Raw genomic sequence first — 22,991 nt, 5'->3', positions numbered from 1 at the left:
TCTGACCTGTTGCTTCAGCCCTAGGGAATTCAAAGACATCTGGAGCTTCCAAAGGGCTTCCTATTTCCCTTCTTCACCTGACCTTGTAGAACATGACATTCAGTTTATAATTCTGTGACAACTGCAAGGATTAAGAGCACAAGACTATACAAAGGGCATTCCAAAGAGAGGATTGCAAAAAAGCAGCCCAGCTTGACACAGATGCAGGAGATGGTGAGGCTTCAAACACCTCTGTTTTCAGATTTCCAGTCACCACAGCTCTGGCTCTGAAGCACGTAACAAAGTGGCTTCACCCACTCTGCAGCTCTGATTCTTTCAAACAAGATTCAGATGCGGTGAAATGGACCCTGGCTCAGTGGGGCTGAAAGCCAGGAGCTGCCCACTCCCTCTGCTTTCTAAGCTGTTGTCAAGGCCACCGAGAGAGGCTCAGGTTGGGATGGCGAAGCTTCAGCTGCCTGCTTGGCACCCTGGGACTCCTCACCTGGCAGAGCAAGCTCCTTGGGACCACATGCTGCTTTCTTGCACACGCGCACAGTAGAGTCTCAGACGTTACCAGCATGACAATTACACTCACTCTGGCATTCAACAATAAATGTTTCCAAAATCCTCAGCACGACTCAGGGTCAAGAAAAATCAGAGGTAAAGCAATAATTTTATTTGCTGCGATAAACCTACTGCTGGTATCCCTGTAGGTAAATTCTATACTTCTTGCACACACACACACGGTGTCTAACATCTGAGTGAGAAGGGTATTTTAAGATGCTATAGGAAAAGAGTTTTTTGAGAAGTGGGGTCGGGTGGAGGGAGAAGAACAAGAAAACTCTAAACTGAGAAAAAGGAAACACCTGTTGAAACACCACGGACCAACATATCAAAGGTAAATGCCATAAAGTCTAGGCAATAACCAGTTAGAATTTCAAGAAAACTGGCTGGCCATTCCATTTGCTGGTTTCTTGGAAAACTGAATACAGTGTCTGTGATCTACTTAGAAAGCATTTCAAAAGGAAAAAGAAGTTAGTCAAAAAGAGTAGAACCGAGTCACCCAACTTCTAGATTATCTAAGATATCATTTTAAAGGCTTCTCATTCTGTTTTCTAACAAAGGAATGAGGTGTCCTGCCACACATTTGATGTGGTATAAAGAACCTGACTGCAGCATGTGAAACCAATTCCACTCCAACAAATACCTTTACAAAGAAAATCTCTGTATGCTAAAACAATCTCCAAACCTAGTCAACTTATTTTTATAGTCTTTGACATAATAATTTTACTAAATTTACTGTACTAGACACAACAGTAAAGAAACAGCCACAGTTCTTTGTAACAGGCTCACTGACAGTAAAGGCTGGCAACTTCAGGCACTTGTTTCCACACTCTCAACCACCACCACCCAGGGGAGAGGGGGGCCAGATCCCCTGGGGCAGCTGTGAACAGAGGCCTGGCATCATCTTTCCTTCACCTGCCAGGCCTCAACTCTGCCCTCCTAGGCCAAATTTAATTGTCTGATGTTTGCCAAATGGCAATTTGTGTTTATGTGGATCTTCACATGCAAATACTTCCAAGGGACTGCAATAAATGATCCCTGACATATTTTAATCCTTCTAACATTGAGGGTTGGGTACTACCCGGTTTGTGGCAGCTGGCCTTCTAATCAGTAGACGAGGTGCTACACACAGTCTATACAACCTGAATCTTTTATTCTTTTCAATGATAATTGGAAAAATCTTGCCATGACTTCTTAACTGAGTTCAGCTTCAGGGATACAGAAGGTGGGTAATGAAGACTCTCCTGGACTCCAAGCTTGTTAACAGATACCATGAGGTAAGGAACTTGCTTATTTCCAAAATAAGCTTTTAGTTTATAAAATTTGCAACACAGAAGAAACCAGCAAGCCCGTTAGGCCAGGCAGCCACTGCTCAAAGCCAGAGGTAAAAACCCTCCCACCATTCCACAGGAGGTCTAGCTCAAGTGTGTACATAGACCCTAATGAATGAGCACAGCTGAAATCAGAAAGCCTTGCTCCATAATCACTGCAGTCTCCTGGAAAAGCTCAGCTCATATCCACTGTCACTCCACGTGGCAGGAGACCACACGAAAGAGACATCAGGCAGAAAACATAACCCCAAATTGGGGGGGGGGGGGGGGGGGGGAGCTTTCAACACTATTCATGTATTAATGTGTGTCCTAATTTTTAAATAGCTTGATTAAATTGAATACAAGTTTGCTATTTTGTTGTAGTCAATAAAACTATCAAGTTCTGGGATCATACAAACGAGCCATTCATCATACCTAGGTAGACGCGACCTAAAACGCCTCTGGTGCAACACTCTATGCGGTCGTCGGTAATGGGAGAGCAGTGGGAAGGCCTAAAAGCTTCTGGAAGAACCATCACTCAGTATGCCTAACGTTCCTCAGAACTGCTCTCTAGTAGACACGCCAAATCCCTCTTCTGGAACAAGGCCATTTACTTCCTTTGAAAGTGAATTAGAGCTACCTCTCAGAATTTCTCCATTAGGGCCACTTATGTATCAGCTGCTTCAGAGTTCCATTGAAAAAAAAAAAAAAAAAAAACGCCCAGAACCACCAGGCTGGCCTGCCACATCCCCAAGGAGCAGTTTAGAAAAATCCTTTGATGTAGGGAGCGAGGAGAACCTAGGTCTTTGTGTTAGGAGAGGAGAAACTTTAAGTGCTATGTTGGTAACAAAGAAAGACTGAAACACTGAAACAAGTCATCTTCTAAATTCAACCCAAGAGCAGAGTTTAAAAACTCGGAACCGTAAAAGCAGACAGGACAGCTCAGAACCAGAGTTCCTTCCTTCCTCCATCCCACTGCTCTCCTTGCTTGACCATCACCCACTGTCAACTAGCAACAGTCACTCCTTGTGTGTCCTGGCCTTGCTCCAACTGCCCCATCCTGCTGAGGAGCATCCGCCTTACCTGCTTGCACTCCCTGGATTGAGAGGCCTCACCTCCACTGCATGTGTTTTAAGCTGTGAGCTCCCTTATAACTGAAGGATACAGAAAGTGGACCTCCCATCTGTATGATGGGCCTCAACTATAAAAAAATAAGTTTGTAAGTTGGATCAGAAATTCCTTGAGTGATAGTAACAAACTCATTCTAAAGAAGAATTCCTATTTACCAAGATGTAATAAAATGTGATAAATTTACTCAGGCTTAAAATATCAAAAACGAAGACAAGTTTTTGGCACTTTTTTCCTTCATACACAAAAGAGCCATATAGTCTAAATATTAGTTTTACAGAATTTCAGAGTGGAAGGATCACTTAATAGACCATTAAGGACAGCCTTATCATGTTTACAGATGAGTAAACTGAGGCCTAAACAACGTAAGTGCTCGACCCACAATTGCAAAGCTGGCTTGTGTCTGGATCAGATTCCCAAGTGGAGAGAGTGAACATGGGGCACTTTGGACCCACTGACATAATCCTTCTGGAGAGAGGCATGGCCTTACCTGCAACTGAGTTGGGCCGTGGCATTACTAGCGAGTTGGAGCTCTGAGAATAAGGGACCGGACCATCTCCAACTGAGGCTTCAGTTTTGGGCAGCACGCTCTCCGCTGACCCAGGGGGCTCCTCTTCTGCCACTGGGGAGCAATTATCTGCCCTGCGATCATGAAGCACTCCTTTCTGTACCCCTAACCTTAGGCTTCCGTCCTTATTCCATTCCAAACTGGAGCCACTCCGGTCATCATTTTCGGATGAACTTGTAATTGTGGCTGAAATGAGAGACCAAAATACTTTGAAGGAGGCCAGGCATAGCTGGGACTGTTGAGAGTTAACACAAGCACACTGCCCTCCCCGTGATCAATGGAAACTTTTCCAGTCCATGCAGATTTTTATCAAAGTATGTTTCATACAATATTTTGGTAAATTAGAAGAATGTTTACTTATCAAGGAAAATAAACTAAGTCATTCTACAAGGGAGGGGAAAAAAAAGCTGGTAAGATAATGAAAAAGCTATCTAAAAGTATCTGATTAATAGTAAATCTATGTAATTTAGAGATGATGTAGCATCTCTCTTTAACAAAGATAAATTGCTCACAAAAGAATTCATGTCTCGTTAAATTCCTTTGAACCTATATATATTTTTTCCCAAATTAATAGTTGTATACGGGGGGAGGGGACAAGGCGATACAACGGTTAATGCAGAAAAGATGCAGGAGAAAATTTATGAAAACAAAAATATAACTATAAAGTCAAGCAGAGAATTTGATCCTTAGAATTAAACTTAGTAAGGTCTGTTCAAAAAGAACCAGAGAGAGTGACTTGACTTTATTCCTTTGGCAGCACAGAATAGAAAACCTCCCAGCACACAGAAAACACAAGCATGGGAAGGGATGCTGGACTACAGAGTTATAATTTAGCTTCTAAGAAAGAAAACCAGCATGGATAACCACCTCGGCAAAAGAGGAGGAATATGACACAAGAAAACAGCAATATTCACCCTACATGGCTTCTACAGCCACTTCCAATGTAAACACCGGAGCCCCTGCAAGCACAGGTTGCCGTGGACCCAACACTGGCTTGTGTCCAAGAGCCACGTCTTCTGACCCTTTGTGGTCCCTGTTTGCATCCCCACAGCCCAGGCCTTTACCGGAGAGAGCCAATGGGGTGTGGCAGATCGGAGCGTATGGAGACCAGCACCTGGATTAACCTACCCGCTATCAGCAGGCTGGTGAATTAGCTCCAACAGCCTGTTATCTAGAATCAAGGGTCTGAGTTTTGTTTTGCTTATTTTTAAGATGCTCTTTAAAGGTTTAGAAGTAAAGACAAAACAATTTCCTTGCTATTGACCGCAGGATACTCTGTCACGATTCTAAAATGGTCTTTACTCCTGTTGCTCCAGTCTGGACTCATTATCCACGGTTTGTCTCCCTATTTAAAAATCCTTCCCGGGCAGCCCGGTGGCTCAGCGGTTTAGCACCTGCCTTCGCCCAGGTCCTGGTCCTGGAGACCCAAGATCGAGTCCCCCATAGGGCTCCCTGCATGGAGCCTGCTTCTCCCTCTGCCTGTGTCTCCGCCTCTCTCTCTCTGTGACTCTCATGAACAAATAAATAAAATCTTAGAAAAAAAAAAAATCCGTCCTGCATGCTGAAGCCTCAGACTATCTCGATCTGGTGTCTTCTTTCTGAGCAGCACAGCACCTGGCACATACTAAGTGCTCAACAAATATTTGCTTATTCAATGAAAAAGAAAATGAACAAACTTCTCTTCCAACTGTGGTCAGAGACACTACACTTAATCTCATTGTTATTGATTCAGGACTTGATATCCTGTCTCTATCCACAATCTAATCTGGGACAGGCCCATCACTGGGTGTCCGCCCTTACTCCCAGCATTTATTTCCAAGTATTCTATCAACAGTATTAAAACTGATTTCTCCATCTATTTGGAATCCATCACAGTCTTGTGTTTTATCAAAGGGACCATTCATATGAACATAAGTATATCAAGTATGACTCTTTCCACCCTGAAAATGCTGGTGGTCGTGGTGGTAATGGCAGCCACTAACATTTACTTAAGGTTACTATATGTCAGGGACTATGCTAATGCTTTATAGGAATATTATAATTTATTAATGAGATCACTACTTAATAATTATGGATGGAAACCTTATTAATAAGTTGTGATTGTGATTGTTACAGGCCTTCATTTGTAAGTCTAGTGTTCCAGACTCAGAATGCTTTTCCCACAGACATCATTAGGCTCCCTCAACATCTAAGTTACAGGAAAAGTGCCAGCGTGGGAGTGATTTGTTTGGTTTTATTTTGTGGCTGTTTTACTTTGAGGCACATGCTCTTAAGGTGCCCCAAATGTACTCATTTGGGTACTCAGACAATCAAATGGATGTTTCTCCTCATTTGCTTTCCCTAAGTGCCATGCACTTCAGAGTCACACCCCAAGGATCTCCTAGGCCAGACCTCAAGCAGTGGACAGAGGAACTGGGACTTCCCTACCTCCTGTTTCAGGCACAGCACCAGAAGCAGCATTATGGAACAGGGGTGGCCTGGTCAGAGGTCCTAGATGGCGGGCACAGGCCGAAGGTCCTGTTCTTACCGTACAGCCATGAATGCTGGGCTCCTGATAAGGAAAGTTGGGGGGGGGGGGGGCACTCAGCTGCAGGAATGGTAGGGAACAGAAGTCTAAGACAGGGCTGCCGTTTCAAAAGGAGGGTAAGTTAATATTGTGTATCTAAAAAAGAGACTCCCGACTGCCCTCATGATGTTCAGCTAAGACACATTCCACTGTCCAGGTAGGTGACAGGCTCTCAAGCCCAGCGCCCTCCCACTAAGATCGCCCCACTCCACAGGCCACTGCGAGCCAGTGCCAGATGCAGCCTCCACGGCTCGAAGCCCCTCAGTGTGCCTCTATCTTAGTTCAGGCACAGTGAAGCCCTGATGCAGATTCAACGGGGCAGATGGAAGGCCCAACATGCGCAGTTTCCTTGTATGACCCAAGAGACACACAGAACAGGGCAGCTCCACGGTGGCCAAGAAAAAGAAGCTGGTTCCTAAAACTAATGACAGGCTACTCAAAAATACTTATTTTTCTTCCAGGTGAACAAATTCAAACTCCTAATTAAGTTAGCCACTCGTCTTCACGTTAACACACACACACACACACACACACACACACACACACACACACACACAAAACTACAGCAATATCTTCACTGTGAAGACTTACAAAAAAACGACCCTCAGAAAACTAAGTGATGTTTGACATTTTCTGGAGACTTGGATAATCTTTCAAGTTCCCTCACAACTCAAAATTCTAACACTTTATTCCATCAACGAGTACAGATACCAGCTCTGCCAATTAAGACTTGCCATCATCATTTAGACAGGGTCTCAGCCACTCTTCCAACACACAGTATTCTGTTAAATGAGTGATTTATCAGGCCTCGAGTTTTATTGAGCTAGGAGGCTAGGCTCCACGCTTCTCACTATTTAGAATTACTTTAGGTTTGGTCCTGCTCATTGATTCACACGTGCTACTTCAGACTCTCCGTATCGTTTGAAAACTCCCTTTAACCAGAGACAGCACATTCTCTTCCTCTGGAGTAAATGGCACGTTTAACTAGACCTACTAGTGCACACGGCTTCACTACTTCCAGAGCACGTTCAAGACATATTTGGACATACGCATGATCACCACAACCCTGGACAAGAGGTGGACAGGCTGAGAACCATCAACCCCACTTTATAAATACAGAACAGACTTGGGAGAAACTAATCTCTTTCCCTATATCTTTCTTCTCCCCTACCCCGCTCCCCCCAACACACACAGTTACTGGTACGTCTAACACCAGCCCTTTTGACGGCCCACACACCATGTATTAAAACTTCCTTTGCCTTACATAGCTCTCAACCAGAAGTGTCTATGACTAAAAATATTCTGCAGTTCCTTAAAAACAGTAGCCCCCCAGGCAGGGGCTAGTGGAGGGAAGCCAGTCCTGGGCAGACAGTAGCCAGGATGAAGTTCCCGGCTGACTAGGAGGTGGGAGAGACAGACTACTCAGTCATTAGATGCTTTACTATATAAAGTACTGCAATAAAACTACATGCCTTCCTCCTTCCCGGCTTTCCTGCACCCCCTTCTTTGCCCATTGAAGGTTCTTTCATATATTGAAAGCATAGTTAAAATGTTTTAAAAACAGTGTTAAGTTCAGGACCCAGTAAGCAGTTTGGTGGGATTTAAATCAAGTAATAGGTTTAAAGGAACATTAAGAAGAAAATTAAAACAACTACACTGTCAGTCCATAATTGTTAAGGAACTAAGGGCCACTGACATCAATACTGTACAGAGGCGCCTGGGTGGCTCAGCTGGTTAAGTATCTGCCTCCATCCTAGGTCATGATCCCAGGTCCTGGGATGGAGCCCCATGTCAGGCCCCCTGCTCATCGGGAAGCTGCTTCTCCCTCTCCCTACTGCTCGTGCTCTTTCTTACTTACTCAGTCTCTCTCAAATAAATCTAAAACAAAAAAAATAAATAAATAAATAAATCTAAAACAAAACAAAACAAAAGGATACCATACAGATAGAGCAGAATTCATCGGCCTTTGAGATGAAGAGGTAAAAAGTGCAAAGAGCTTGGGTTTGAACCTTGGTTTCTCCTCAAGAACCCACAAGGGGTTAAGTCTCTCTAGGCCAAGTACTAGGAATGGGTACATTTTTGTCTTTAACTTACAAACATTATCATCTTGTGTGTTTGAGTTTCTCTTTATACTGGCTACTAAGATTCATCAAACTTTAAACCCACTGATAAGCAAAATGAATAAAGTCTTACCAACCTGACTCCCAACTTCATCTTTTCTCTAGTATTTTTATTTTTTTTTATTGAAGTATAAACGAATGTTACATTAGCTTCAGGTGTACAATATAGCGATTCAACAATTCTATACATTGTGCTGTGCTCACTGCAAGGGTAGCCACCCTCTGTCTCCATACAACGCTACCACAAGACCACTGACTACATTCCCAATGCTGTGCCTTTCATCTCCAGGACTGACTCATTCCTGAACTGGACACCTATACCTCCCCACACCCCATCCCCCTACCTCCCTCCCCCCTTTCACTTCCTCCTACTTCCTTTTTTTTTTTTTTTTTTTAAGATTTTATTTATTTATTCATGAGAATACACAGAGAGGAGAGAGAGAAGCAGAGACACAGGCAGAGGGAGAAGCAGGCTCCATGCAGGGAGCCTGACGTGGGACTTGATCCCAGGTCTCCAGGATCACACCCTGGGCTGCAGGCAGCACTAAACCTCTGAGCCACTGGGGCTGCCCTTCCTCCTACTTCCTTTTCCCAAAATCTTATCTCCGTGGGGGGGCAAGGGGGGAGGGTACTTATTTTACCAAATGTCTATTTGTAAGCATTCCAAATCCACTGGGGAGGGATTAAGTATAAAGTAGCCTTAGGAAATAACAGCAGTGGCTGCCATAAATATAATAGTGTTTACTATGTATGGGCTCTGTTCTAAGCCCTTATTGTATCTCAACTCACTGAATACTCCTACCAGCCCCACAGGCAGGAAAGTTCCATAAGGCCTGAAGCCTTGTCGCAGTGGTCTACACTGTTCTGATCACATCACGCTATCAGAAAAATCTGAGCATACATCCCAAATACTTGTATTTACAAGTTATGTAGATACAGTACCCTAATTTATAATACACAGAAAAAAAATTGGAAAAGACTTTAAAAAAAAAAAAAACAGAAATGGACATTTTCTTCAAGCGCTCCATAGATGGTCTGTATTCTCCATTTTCAAAGCCAGGGGTCTCTGAAGAGAGAGTCCTTTGTCCTTCCCCAGACTGTGGAGAAAATCAGATACAAGTGCACGTATGTGAAGTGCCTCGTATCTCATGAGTACCCAAGAATGTTTTCTACCCCATATAACTGAAAATAGAGTAGCACTGAAAAAACAAACATTTTTAAACTTATGTATTCAGTTTAATGATTGACCTAGAGTTTAAAAGTTAAAACACTGGACCAATGAATTAAAGATCAAACAAGAAAAGGACATAATGGTTGCTTAAAAAGTGGGAGAAGGGAATGAAAAACGGAAATCAGCTAGTGTGGAGAGTAAAGATTTGACCTGACAGAGTAAAGATCACGAACAACTCTGGAAGGAGAGACCGGAATCTAAATGCGACTGGGCAAAGAGGAGAGAGACAAGTTAGGGAAGCACCGTGCCCAATACCCTGGTCTTCCCGGCCAGACAGGATTCGCTTCTTCCCTCCCCCACCCCCCACAGCCCCCAACATCTTCCATGGTTCCGGCTGCCATGACGAATTTTGGGTTTCCCCAAGTGGCAAAGGGCAGGCCTGCCGGAGATGAAACCAGCCTGCCTGAAACCTTCAGAGAGAAACGTGAGACTGGGCTTCTCCGTCTGCCCCACCTGCAAACCAACCAACCACACAGGAACACAGTCGGCTCACCTGGAGGCACTGCTTTTACCTCCCTCAGCCCACCAAGGAGAGGACCCCGGGGAAGACCCCCCCCCCCCCCCCCCCCCGGAAGGCCACAGGGAAGGTGGCCTGAGTCACCTGTGGCTTCTCTTTGCACAACTTCCGGCAGAGAGCAGTCGGCCTGTGGCCTTGCCCAGGGGTGCTGTGCTTCGGCTCGCGGCAGACAGATCTCTGTACCACATCTCTGGCTCGGGGTTGCCAGCCTTGCGCAAGGCACGCTCTGCTAGGACATGCAGCGAGGCCAGGGACCCGAGCCACAGCTCACAGTGGCATCTGTCAGTCCCTTGGACTGTGGAAACACCTCAAGGACCGACAGGGAACTGGAGGAGGGGAAGACAGGCCACACTGCCCAACCCAGTCAGACACAGCAAGTAACAGCCTCCAGAGAAAAGCCTGTGGACTTACACAACAAGCAGTTTTCTAGCCATAACACCCAATGCCTTGTTTCCATAAAGCTTCACCTACCCTGTATACTGGAGGCATAGACACTGGAGCTTCGGACACAGTCGAATGACTCCACAGAGTTCTGCACTCTTCCAGTAAAGAGCACAAGGCACCATCAGTGGTTGGTATTATGCACCTACAGCATACATCCCTCCATCAAGAAGTGACAATCACTGCCATGTTTTAAACCTTTTCAGTAATTGATAACTTGTCCAGGTCTCCAAGGGCAGAAGACCACTCTTTGGTTCCACAGGTGGACAAGTTTTGAAACAGATACTGAACCTGAAATTTATTGTACCAGTACTGAACAAACTTGCTCCTGGTACATAGTAGGTGCCAATAAATGCTTGCTGCACCAACAGAACGGCCACCTGAAGAATCCAACCACAGTGTGAATACAAGTACAGCAGGCATTCTACTGTCTCAAATCATGGCTAAGGATTTCTTTCCATTAAGTGTATTACCAAATTACATATGTAAAGACAAATTTTCCTCCCTCACCCAAGAGATAAAAAAAAAGCTTCTATAATTAAGGATGATTTTTTAAATTGCAGGCAATGCAGCAAAATGAATATTAACACAGATCTGAAACACTCTAAATAGTTATTACCAAATCAATTTCAAAGCATTTCAATTTAGTAGCAAGCAGGGCAATACAGGTGGCAACAAAGCAGTATTAGCATAAAATCAAAAGGGCAGGATTTACAACAAGTTAAAAATGAAAATAAAATACAATTAATTCCTCTTTGTATGCGTCTCTCTCTGCATCTGATCATCTCCCCTGGCACACAAAGTCCAGGAAATACAAGGAACAAAAGGTCTCTAGCTACCTCAGGAATCAATTTCATTTACAAGCCCAGAAGGGAGTAGAGTTGAGTCACGGAAGATCAAAGTCAGACCACGATAAACTTTTTTTTAATATCCCAAGCAACTGGCCAGAAAAACAAATATTATCAAACTAGAGTTTCCCTCAGTTGGTTAAGTGCCAGCAGGATGTTCATCAAGTATCCAGTATTTCCTGCAAGCCACTTTTACAGGAGAAATGTTCCTGTGAAGGTATTCCTCTGCCTAAACTTACACCTGCCTTCCAGCTTCAAAGGGAGAAAGCAAAAACACAAGCTGCACCCCATCTCCCCACCAGAGAAAAGGGAAAGGCAGCAGGAAGAGCCTAAATTCTTTACCCTCTTCATATTCTCAGTACTTAATCTCCTGAAAGCTATCGGGCCTGTTGGAATGTGGTGGCTCAGGTATTGGGAAGCTGGGCAGGTGAACAACACACCTGCTTTGTGTGGGAGACATGCCCCAGTGGGGGAGATGTGGACACCAACCACTCGGAAAACCCCTCCTCCTTCATAGAGCTGTCCTAACACCAACTCTCAAAAAGAAACAGATCTGGAATACTACAAAAGTAATTTGGAGATTATAAATGTCAGCAGGTACAAGCAGATAGTAGAGAAGGGCCTGGAAGGGACAAATGACTAACTTTTAATGGCCTCTTACTCAGCCAGAATTTTTCTAATTGCTACCTGTAAGTCCTTCTCCTGGGCACATCTATTATTAATGTATAGGAAGGATTTTTTTTTTTTTATCTTGATAGGGAGGCTGGGTTTTATTTGTTTCTCCTCATCCAATATCCATTCCCTTTCTTCCTAAATAGATCAATAATCCTTTTTTTTTTTTTTTTTAAGATTTTATTTTTTTTTTACTCATGAGAGACACAGAGAAAGAGGCATAGACACAGGCAGAGGGAGAAGCAGGCTCCATTGCAGGGAGCCTGATGTGGGACTCAATCTTGGATTCCAGGATCATGACCTGACCCAAAGGCAGCTGCTCAACCACTGAGCCACCCAGACGTCTCTAATCCTTTTATTTTTTTAAACACACACACACACACACGCACACGCACACGGGGCAGCCCTGGTGGCTCAGCGGTTTAGCACCACCTTCGGCTCAGGGCCTGATCCTGGAGACCCAGGATCGAGTCCCACGTCTGGCTCCCTGCATGGAGCCTGCTTCTCCGTCTGCCTGTGTCTCTGCCTCTCTCTCTCTCTCTATCTCTCATGGGTAAATAAATTAAATCTTTAAAAAAATAAATAAATAAAAATACACACACACAAATATTGATCATGATATGGACACAGACAAAAACTAAACAATATGTTTAAATCAAAAAGTGCTTGATAAAACCCACTGATTTCAGTGATGCTTTTTAAAAAATCAGATTGGGGAATACCTGGGTGCCTCAGTTGATGAAGCATCCAACTCTTGGTTTTAGCTCAGGTCATGATATTATTAGGGTCCTGGGATCAAACCCTGCATCAGGCTCCACGCTCAGCAGGGAGGCTGCTTGAGGATTCTCTCTCCCTTTCCCTCTGCCCCTCCCACCACTCACACACTCTCTGGTCTCTAAAATCAATCAATCAATCTTTAAGATAGATAAATAATCGATCAGATTGGCTTTCATACACATTCTAGTGAGTATAACCTAATTTTTTTCTGAACTGAGATTAATACAGTTTACAATTTCCACTTGTTAACAGCTAGAAGCAAGTTTATTCAAAGGAGTGTCACTAAGAAAAACGTATTCTTGGGCATGGAGGAAACATCTATAAAAGCTACTTCTTTACCAAATTTTCCTTTTAGAGCAAGTTATTAAAAAGCTACCTTATGCTGACTGGGTATGGTTTCACATTTAGAAGGTTCTCACCTTGCAAATTTGAAAAATCAGACAATTTCTAGGTAATGCCAATTATTTTAACATGTCAAGAGTAGGACATTTTATATATATATATATATATATATATATATGAACATGAAACATATCATTTAACTTTAATGACAAGACACAGCTTAAAATACAAATGACATAATATATACGTATGTATGTGTGTATATATGTGTGTATATATGTGTGTATATGTGTATATATGTGTGTATATATACACACACACTTGCACACATACTTGTACTTACTTTAAAATATATACATATATTTATAAAATATATGTATATATATATATAAAATATATACATATCTATTTGTAGGGAATTCAGTTATGCCCATCCAGCTGAGACAGTATTTGTACTGTCTCATGACAGAATTATTATACTTCTAAAGAACATTTTAAGAACTTGGACCTCCTCAAACAGGACGAGGTAGGACTGTCCTCTGCATAACAACATAAAGTTGGAACAGAGGGCACGGAGGTTCTGCTAAGCCCTGACCTCTGCACAAAAAAACCAGAAGGAGTCCAATAAATTCTTCTAATGGTCATTATTCTGCCCTTTCTCCTACTAAGCCATTCCTAAAAAGGGAATTCTCTTCACCTGCGATACATCAAAACCAGCAGAAACAGAGCTTGGGGGGAGGGGGGGGCGCCCCGTGGCAGCCCCATCAGAAGGCCAGCTAATAAGCATGGGGAATGCAACCTCTCCATGGCATCTGTTGGGCAAAAATATATAGGTTAAATATAATCACCATGATGGAAATAAGCCTACATATTAAGAAGAGGGCTAGGAATGTTTAAGGATGGGCTAACACTATTTGAAATTTCCCCTAAGTGCCCTAAATAAACAGTGCTAATAACTGTACATGCAGCTCTGAGCCCATGCGGGCACCTGCAGCTCCCCAAAGATCGAAGTGCCACCCCAACTGTGTGGACTTGTTACCAGCCCACCCCTGATACTTCTGCCGCTCCAACCCAAGCTCTAGGGATAAACAAATCTTAAACAACTTGAAATGGAAAATTAAATGGAAACTTCTTCCCCATCTCTCCAGAGCCTGTGGAATTCAGAACACGGATCCTAATTAGCTTATTAGAAGCAGCCGCCAGGCCTTCCAAAGCAGGAAGCCAAGGTATCTTCACCTTCATCTTTGCCCACTAAGATCACTGTGTTCTTGAATATTTTATTCGGTTAAACATTTAAGATGCCTAAAGGCTGCCATTCCCAGGCTACACCTTATAAAAACAGTCCTGTTCCTCAGGTAGAAAAACCACACGCCCCACCTCCAGCAATCACAGAACCACAACTGAGTCACAGATCCCTACTCGGTGAAGAGGCCATGAAACCTGCATACCCTGTATTGATTGAGGACAAAGGAAGCTCTCTCCCTCCTCTGCCTCACCACTCCTGCCTCTTCAAAGACCTGTGGCCATAGTCTGCCTGAAGAGGAAATACTTGCTTTTTCTCCTTCTCCTACCAACCACATCTCCCATGTGTCCCCTGGCAACAGAATCTAGTTCTGCAGGTCATGGAAGGAGAGCAAACAGAGGAACACGGTCACCAGCACAGCACTTCCCTCTCAGCCATCTATGGTCCTTACTCCCGGCAGGAGATCAGCTAAGGAGAAAGGAGCACCATCCCCAGCGCTGGGGACCTTCCATACAAGAGGGACTTAGATTTGCCCATTACTCCACTTCATCTCAACCGTCACCGTCTTTATGTGAAGCTGAGTTAAGGGAACATGTCTGACTTCAGCCAAGGAATGATGGACGGCCCCAACAACATGAAACCTGTCATTTAAGTTTAACGACAAGACACAGCTTAAAATACAAATGACATTAACAGATGTGACAACGCCAACTTGGAATGGGAATCTTGCATAGCTCCTTCAGTAGCTCTCAACTCTTGACTTGAGTAGTACTCAACTCTTCTCTACTAGAAGGCCAGTAGAGAGCCAGAATAATATGAGATCCCCTCCCCCTCCATAGGGAAACAAAAATAATTTAAAAAAATATCAAGTAAATTGAAGGAAAATATTGAGGTGCTATGGAGAGTATATAATAGGGAAAATAACCACTCTGAGATTGGATGGATGTATTAAATCAAATACTAATTAAGAGTGCTGGTATTCCTGCAGCTCGATCTTTCCTTGACAAGGCAGGAAACCAAACTGGCAACTGTTCCTTTTCCCTCTTTAGAATACTTTTTAAGTCGCAGCACTGTATCTCACTGAAAGAGAGAGAAACAGAGAGGGAGGAAAGAGTGAATGCATGAGGGTCCTCTTCAGTCATTGAAAAAGTTCCTATCACAACAAGAAACTGGCTTGGCTATAATCAGAGGCGGGTAATGCCCATGCCAGATCATAGAATGAAAAGAGAACAGGCTATCCAAAATACCATGGAGCACTGAACTCCTTGAACAAGATAAACTCTTGGGAGGAGAGGACATTTCAGGAGAGTGAAGGATGCTGTCAAAGGAGTCAGCTGGCTACTGCAGAATATACCACGGACTCGGCTGTGGTGACAGCTCAGAGAGGGCATGAGCACAGAGGTAACACTGGGAAAAACGAGTTGGACCAAATGGCAGGTGGGGAAGCAGAGTGAGGTGGGAACAGGAAACCAGCAGAGTAAGTGAAAGAATTTAAATTCGCTATGACAACCTCAAACCACCACTTGAACACGATGTCCAGAACCAGGTAGTCTACGGAGACAGACACTGAACAAGTCTGGGGGTGTCTGTAGAATGGAACGTGACTTCTAATGGCTACGGGGTTCTTTTTGGGGTGAAAGGTACTGAAATCAGATTGTGGCAGTGGTTGCACAACTCTGAACAGACCAAATACCATTCAGTGGTTTCAGTGAGTGAATATTATGGTATGTGACTGCATCCCAATAAGATAATCAAAACCAAATGAAACAGAAACCTACCGGGAGGGCCTGATCCACATGAAAACTGAGGGCAGAGGCAGCCACCCTTATGCTAAGGGCCTCTCCGAAAGCTACGGTGAGTTCTACAGCCAGGGAGCCCACAACCCAACCCCAGTGATCTCACAGATCTTCTGAGGCAACCCCCAAAATACACAGTGCATGGACCTGCAACTTGTTTTGAAATAGCAGATAAGACTAGAGAAAATTAGGGTTCAAATGTCATTCCCTTCGACTACATACATACTCATGTGGAAGTAAGTGGGGTTCAGTCCACACTAGAATGTAAAGTATCCCTCAAAGACATGTGCGTTAAGTCAGAAAAACAAAAGGAGCTGCATGTTCAGCGCAGCATTGTAATGTGCACCTGAGACCAAAAACTACTGAACTAATCAGAATTCTTTAACAGAGAAGGAAAGAAGAGTGCAAAGAACTCGAATGTTAAGCAAGTGTTTACCGAGCTAAGCACCCTAGGAGTCAGGACTAGAATCTGTGTCTCCTGATCCACAATTCAGGACAACCAGACTTGTGTCGGTGTGCAGGGGCAAAGGATGGAGTCTGAGAAAATTCTGGCCTTAAAAAGAGTGGTCAGGGATCCCTGGGTGGCGCAGCGGTTTGGCGCCTGCCTTTGGCCCAGGACGCAATCCTGGAGACCCGGGATCGAATCCCATGTCGGGCTCCCGGTGCTTGGAGCCTGCTTCTCCCTCTGCCTGTGTCTCTGCCTCTCTCTCTCTCTCTCTCTCTCTCTCTCTCTCTCTCTCTCTCTCTCTGTGACTATCATAAATAAATACAAATTAAAAAAAAAAAAAAAAAAAAAGAGTGGTCAGATCCCATGAAAGGAAATTCAAGAACAAATACCTGGAAATAAGTGAGGAAATAAAAGGACCTTGAGATTGGGTTGGGAAGACACCTCAAAATGCAGGTTTATTGCCCCGTTCTACGTCCTAGTGGGACCATATCCCCAACAGATGGACTTAATCGATGAGGAGGTCAGATTTTTTAACGTCACAGGCCAGATCCGATCTGGAGATTTTTTAACCAAATGAGCCCAGTGTTATAAAAATAGACACCAAGGAATGTAAAAGCTGATGCTTCATCCTCTCGGCTGTCCACGGAGCCAGTGCCGTCTGCAGAGAGCAGGGCGGGCCCTGGCACACCGACCTTCACAGACCATGCTCAAATCCTCTTAAGAAGTGCCTGCTGAATGCTCTGGCTGACGTGCGCTGAGCCGTTACGTTACCGAGCCGTGTGCTTCTTACCTATAATTCCACTGTCCTTGCTTTCCAGGGTGGAACTAGGGCTGCTAATGGTCTCACAGGGACTTTTGTTGGCTGCCGTCTTGCTGACACAGCTATTCAAGGTTGAGCAGGGGCTATCGGTGCTAGGAGATGCGGTGCTGCTTGTTAGTGTGGAGCAAGGACTGATGCCTTGGCTCAGAGCTGTGCACTGCAAGACGAATGGAAGGAGGAGTTAGCACGGCTTCACACAGGATGCTTCTACACAGTCTTTTGTTTCTGACGCCCAAACAGAAAAACTAAAAACAGGAACATGGAAAAACAGTTTTGTATTTTTTTTTTAAATAGAAGGGGCTTCATATAGATGTGCTCTTTCAAATTTTACAAGAGAAATATCTTTGTCCTGTCCCCCACCCTGTGATGATGATGATGATGATTATTATTATTTTAAAAGGGCAGTCTTAGAAATAATTTAGTGGGAACGCACATTCATAAAATAGAAATAGCAAACAGGCAGACTTCCTTTCATTTAAAGCCTGCAGAAGACAAATGGGTTCTTTGACCTCTGTACGGAAAACCTGGGAACTCTGGTTTTTGTAATGTTTCACGAGCACTGCAGCCCAATTCAACTCCTGAAGATTTATGGGCTCTGCGATCAGGGCAAGGAGGCTGGTGGCCACCGCCATCTCAATCAGTGCGTGACACCCTCCCAGGGACCCTCCCTGGGGGGGTGGGGGTGGGGGCTCTGGCCCCTCATTGCCATGCAAACAGACACATCTCGATTCAGAAGCAGCAGGCTCCTGGTTCCCTAGGATGCCAAGCACTCTCCCGTGCACAAGCCATTTGATTCCATCTTATTTTGTCTCTGCCTCATCTCCTACAATTCCTCATCCCGCTGACCCTCCAAAATCTCAACTGCTTAAACACACACACACACACACACACACACACACACACGAAAGCATATCCCAGAGTAGCCAGCTGAGAAGAACAGCATTAGGAAGATAAAAGTAGCATCATGACTATGGGATTCTCTCGGCCACTTAAATTCATTGAGCTGCTCTTCCCGGGGTGGTAACTTGAAGGTTAATGTGGACACATCCCGAAGTTCTGCACCCTTCTGCCTCTCCACACCACCCCCACCCCCCCGAAGCAGAAACCACAACTGTTGAAGGAAATTTCAATACACGACAGCCCAGACTCCTTTGCCTGAACAGTGACTGCCCCCTCGGGGAGGCGGAGAAGATGGCTATGCCTTCACGCATCCTCTGAGCAGGTATGATATGCGGTGTCTTCCTCGGGCATTACCATGGTCTCATTGTTTTCTTCAATGGTTATGTGTGTGGCACTTGGGATCCCTTCTCCCAGTAAAAATCCCAGCCTTGTCAACAGTTCTTGAGCTGCCGGAGAACAGCTCGGTTCATTATCGGCCTTTGCTTCTGGAACAAAGAAAGAAAACAATGAAGATGCCCCTCTGGGGAATTTCAGTTTTGCATCTGGAGGAGCTGGCACTACAGCTGCTTGTCTGGTGCTTTTGTGTATTTTTTATAAAATGCACAAAGTTTGACAATGCTGCCGGTCCTCTAGCAATACATTCTAATTAAGAGGCTGTGACAGGTTAAGAAAACAGTAAAAGAGAAAAAACGCCAAGTGCAAAGAGTGAAATATTTGACCTGAATCAGAATGCAGTGTGATTATATGATAGCAATTCCTATTTCCACGGCATGTGAAAAACGAGTACACTACAGGCTACCAAAGGGGCCTGCTTTTCTTCTTAACTCTTTTAAGAGCACAGGGTGGCCAATGCCCACAGGAGCCTAAAATAAAGTTCAACCCAAGTGCCATGCTGGCAGAGACTCAGGCTGCTCAGAGGCTGGGGTAAAACTGGAATCCAAGCTCTGGTTCACCAAAGCACGGGCAGAACTACTTTGGTGGAAACGTGCTGTGCATACCCCACAGCAGTAAAAGTCAGAACCGGGACTTGAACTCAAGGGTCAATCATCAGGAATCCTCTCTCAAAGATTTCAAATCCCAGCGAAATGTGTCCCAAGAGACAAGGCCCAGTAATACACTCTGCTGTTCACGTGGAGATAGAGAGCAATCAGGCTGTGTTCTCTGCACACTCCACAGTGATGCATGGAAGCAAGGTTAACCTGAAGGTCACGGGGCGTGCTTGCAACCTTTCCCTTCTCTTCCCCCCTGCCCCCACCCAAGGAGCTGGCCATCTTGCCTTTTGCACTAAGAAGAACTGTATTGTTCGGTTTAAATGTTGAGCTATAGGTTAACCTTGTATCCAAAAGCCTGAGGGAACTTAAATACCGGTGATGAAATGATATTCATGTCATTCTAACACCTCTCCTATATTTTTAAAATCAGCATCCATCAAGGAATGAAATAACGTATAAAGCAAACTCTGCTTACAGAAGTTCAAACTTAAGAACAATATGCAACCTGTTATATACTCACTCATCTTAATGTTTTGTTCCTTTTTGTTAATCGTCTAGAGATGCAAACCCATATGTTCATGAACCAGTTTTTCCTACATATGGAAATCTGCAGATAGCAAGTCTTAGAAATATAACATGAGGAAAGTATAAAATAGCAGTGTTACCTATGAGCTATGATGTCACCACCGAAGTTCAATGCTAACGTCGCCTTTTGTAAGGAACCTCAAAATCAAAACAAGTAGAGCTGAGTAGATTGTCTGTATTAGTCTCACTCGCATATCATTTTTACTCAGTCATGCTCCCAGGGCAGCAACTACAAGGGATCAGGCTGGCTGTACCTTCAAGGAAGGAAAAGCATCCCACCCATTGGTTACCCTCAAGAGCTCCCAATGTTTGTGGCAAGAATTGGGGTTTGCCAGTTTGGATGTTTCTTTAGTTGCTCTTGAAAACTGCAGGGGTAAAATAACCAAGGCTTGGTTGTTCTGGGTTAAGAGAGCCCACATGTTTTTAGATCATTTGTGTTAAACTCACAACAGGAAGGGCAGTGGCCCTAAGCCAAAGGGGGTAAGAGAGCGCCCCAGGGCAGGTCAACCATACCCAACCACACCCAGAAGGCCACTCGACAAAAGGTCCCTTCCCACCAGAGATTTCCAACCATATTTTGATTCCCAAGGTACTTGGGCATTTGGGAGAAGCAGGCAGGAACCAAACCAAATCAGCGAAACTCAGGCACACCCAAGGCTGAACCACTTCAGAACAGGATCAGTCCCACCCTCCCTTGCCCCAAGGCTCAGGCAGGGCAGCTCTTTTATCTCAGGTGGCAGCTGGACCAGAGGGAGAGAAGAGGATGCAGATGGAAAGGGGAAGAAGTGGGTAAGGGGGCAGACACAGCAGTTTCTCTACTCTACACCCCCCTTTCCTTTGAAATTATGTCTAGCCTGCTCTCTGTGAAAGTGCCCCTGAATGTCTAGCTTCTGGTTCAACCTGAAACTCCAGGGAAAGTGCCAGAAACTACTCCCAGTTGGCAGCTGCTGTGGAGACACACAGAACAGCTGCATAGGCTGCCACAAAATTTACCCTGACGACAAATGAGGCCATAGCCTATTGCTCACATGGGACTCACTCTAAGATCCTGCAATCCACATAAGTCCCTGGGAGATAGGGTGCCCCCTAAGGAGTCACTGCTTGCCTCCACACTGTGTCCGTAGACACCCCAAATTGCCATGGTTTTCATTAAAACATATATATTTATGCAAAGACAACGGACTCCTCACTCAAGCCTTTCCTCTTCAGACAAGTTGGGAGCTGTGGCAACAGGTTTAATGTCTGAATTGACAGGACACCCGCAAGTTCATTATGAATTTGTTCTCTTAATTATTCAGCCTGGACGTGGATGCCACCAAAGTTCCAAAACCTTCCCTGGGTTCCGGATGAATGAACAGACATCTTTTATTTCAGGCTTAGCAACCAGTAGGTCACTGCAATTTCATTTTGTCCAAAAGCTTTCCAACGGTCTTTTCATATTACTCTCTTTTCTCCAATGTCATTCTAGTGACCTTCCCCTCAGAAGCCCCCTTCAGTTTGAATTCCTTAATCCATGTCAAGCCATCCACATTCTCCCCTCCCTTAACACAGAGCTTTCGCTCTCTGAACTTTTCATTCTGGCAGAAGGACCCTTGGGTGAAGAGTGGCAGTGCCATTTTGGGAGAGATGAGTTGCCTACAAACTCACACTGATAGGCTGCGCTGTGAAATTAAAATGCATTTCTACTTCCACAGTCCACCACCAAATACTGAGATTTGAACAGTCGGGTAAGATTTTCTTAGAGCTCATTCTTACTCCAAAACGACCCCTAAACCAAAATCAATTGGGACATTCTAAATGGAAAGTATTTTATTCGTGTAGTCAATATTAAATCACTCATCAATAATAGGTGTACCTGACCCAAAACCAGTGGGATAAGAACTGGAGAGAAAGACATTATTTCTTACCAACACTTTACATCTCACGAATTTAAATATCCAAAGAATTTATGACTGCTGTATTTGGAGTTGAAAGAATAATTGGCCTCCCACTTCCTGGGAATGCATTAGACAAGTGAAGAGTGATATTGCTTCCCAATAATGTTTTCATGGAATCTTCAATCACACCATAATGGAGTATTCAAGTGGAGAAAGGCAAAGAGAATTTCTTGGGTCATTTCCTGTCTCTTTTTACCTAATCACACTTCTTAGATTTGCAGCACCAACACTCAGGTACAGTCCATAAACTGACCAGCTCCCAGTTACTGCCATCGTAACTTCTAATCCATTTGTGCCCCTTATAACTACCCCCTCATCCTTCCCTATAGTCCAAGAAAGGACTTCTCCCTGCCAAAGCTACTCTGGACTAACAGTGTGAACTTCTCTAACACTCAATTTCCCCATAAGGGAAGTGGCCATAACTACCTGTAGGTTGTGAACTTAAAAAAGTGAGAAAGTACCTTATATACCAAGCATCTTTGAGATATTATATCAAAGTTGGGTTATTATTTCTACCAACTTTAACGCCAAGAGCCCACTTTCTATTATTTCTTTTTCTGGTTTCGCACACTTCTCTCTATATTCAATTGTGTCTATATTTCTCTTACCTAACAAAAAGTAGTTTTTGTGCATGACTTTTCTGCCTTACATAACTTTTTCTGAACTTACTATTCCTTCAAAACAACAAATTTCCTACTTTTTAAAAAATTATCAAACTGTTCCCACTCGGCCTATACTTAACTGCTTTCATTTCCCATCTCCTCATTCTCTATTCTCAAAGTCCAACTCTGTTAGAACCATGGGGGTCCCTGGGGATGACCAAAGATCATTCTATCAAGAGAAGCTTTATCTGCTCTCATCCTCCTCAAACTCTATGGGCTTGGGCACTGTTGACAATGCTCAGCCACTTACACCATGTAACCTTGAGCAACTGATTAAATATCAGTTTCTAAGATGCGTACCTTCTGAATCAAGTCTGTTAAATGAGACACAGTCCCTTCCTCTACTTCTAAATATCCATGACCTGTTTCTTGCTAAACATCTTGCCCCCCTTGCCTTCTGTTTAGAAGCATTTTCCTGTTTCTTCCTGACTGCTCCTTCTCTTAAGCCACCTTCCCCACTCCTTGAATTTCCAAAATAGTATTTATAGAGGAGCATCTACCCATGAACATGAGCTGACTGTCAATAACTGGTTTCTAACCCTCAA

General features: G+C 44.1%; 1 protein-coding gene across 1 annotated transcript in view; it reads right to left on the bottom strand.

Annotated features, from left to right (window-relative positions):
* Positions 1-22,991, bottom strand: part of TANC1 (tetratricopeptide repeat, ankyrin repeat and coiled-coil containing 1) — a 223,726-nt gene that overhangs the window by 54,442 nt on the left and 146,293 nt on the right. The window contains exons 6-8 of the mRNA XM_038584592.1: positions 18,625-18,752; positions 17,341-17,527; positions 3,472-3,735 (exon numbers count right to left, since the gene is read on the bottom strand). Of these exons, the coding sequence (XP_038440520.1) occupies positions 3,472-3,735; positions 17,341-17,527; positions 18,625-18,752 (579 nt within the window). The remainder of the gene's footprint in view (positions 1-3,471; positions 3,736-17,340; positions 17,528-18,624; positions 18,753-22,991) is intronic.

This window comes from Canis lupus, chromosome 36 (genome assembly GCF_011100685.1).
Source record: "Canis lupus familiaris isolate Mischka breed German Shepherd chromosome 36, alternate assembly UU_Cfam_GSD_1.0, whole genome shotgun sequence".
Lineage (NCBI taxonomy): Eukaryota > Metazoa > Chordata > Mammalia > Carnivora > Canidae > Canis > Canis lupus.
Note: the sequence above shows the minus strand (reverse complement) of the source record. Positions and strands in the feature narration are given on the sequence as shown.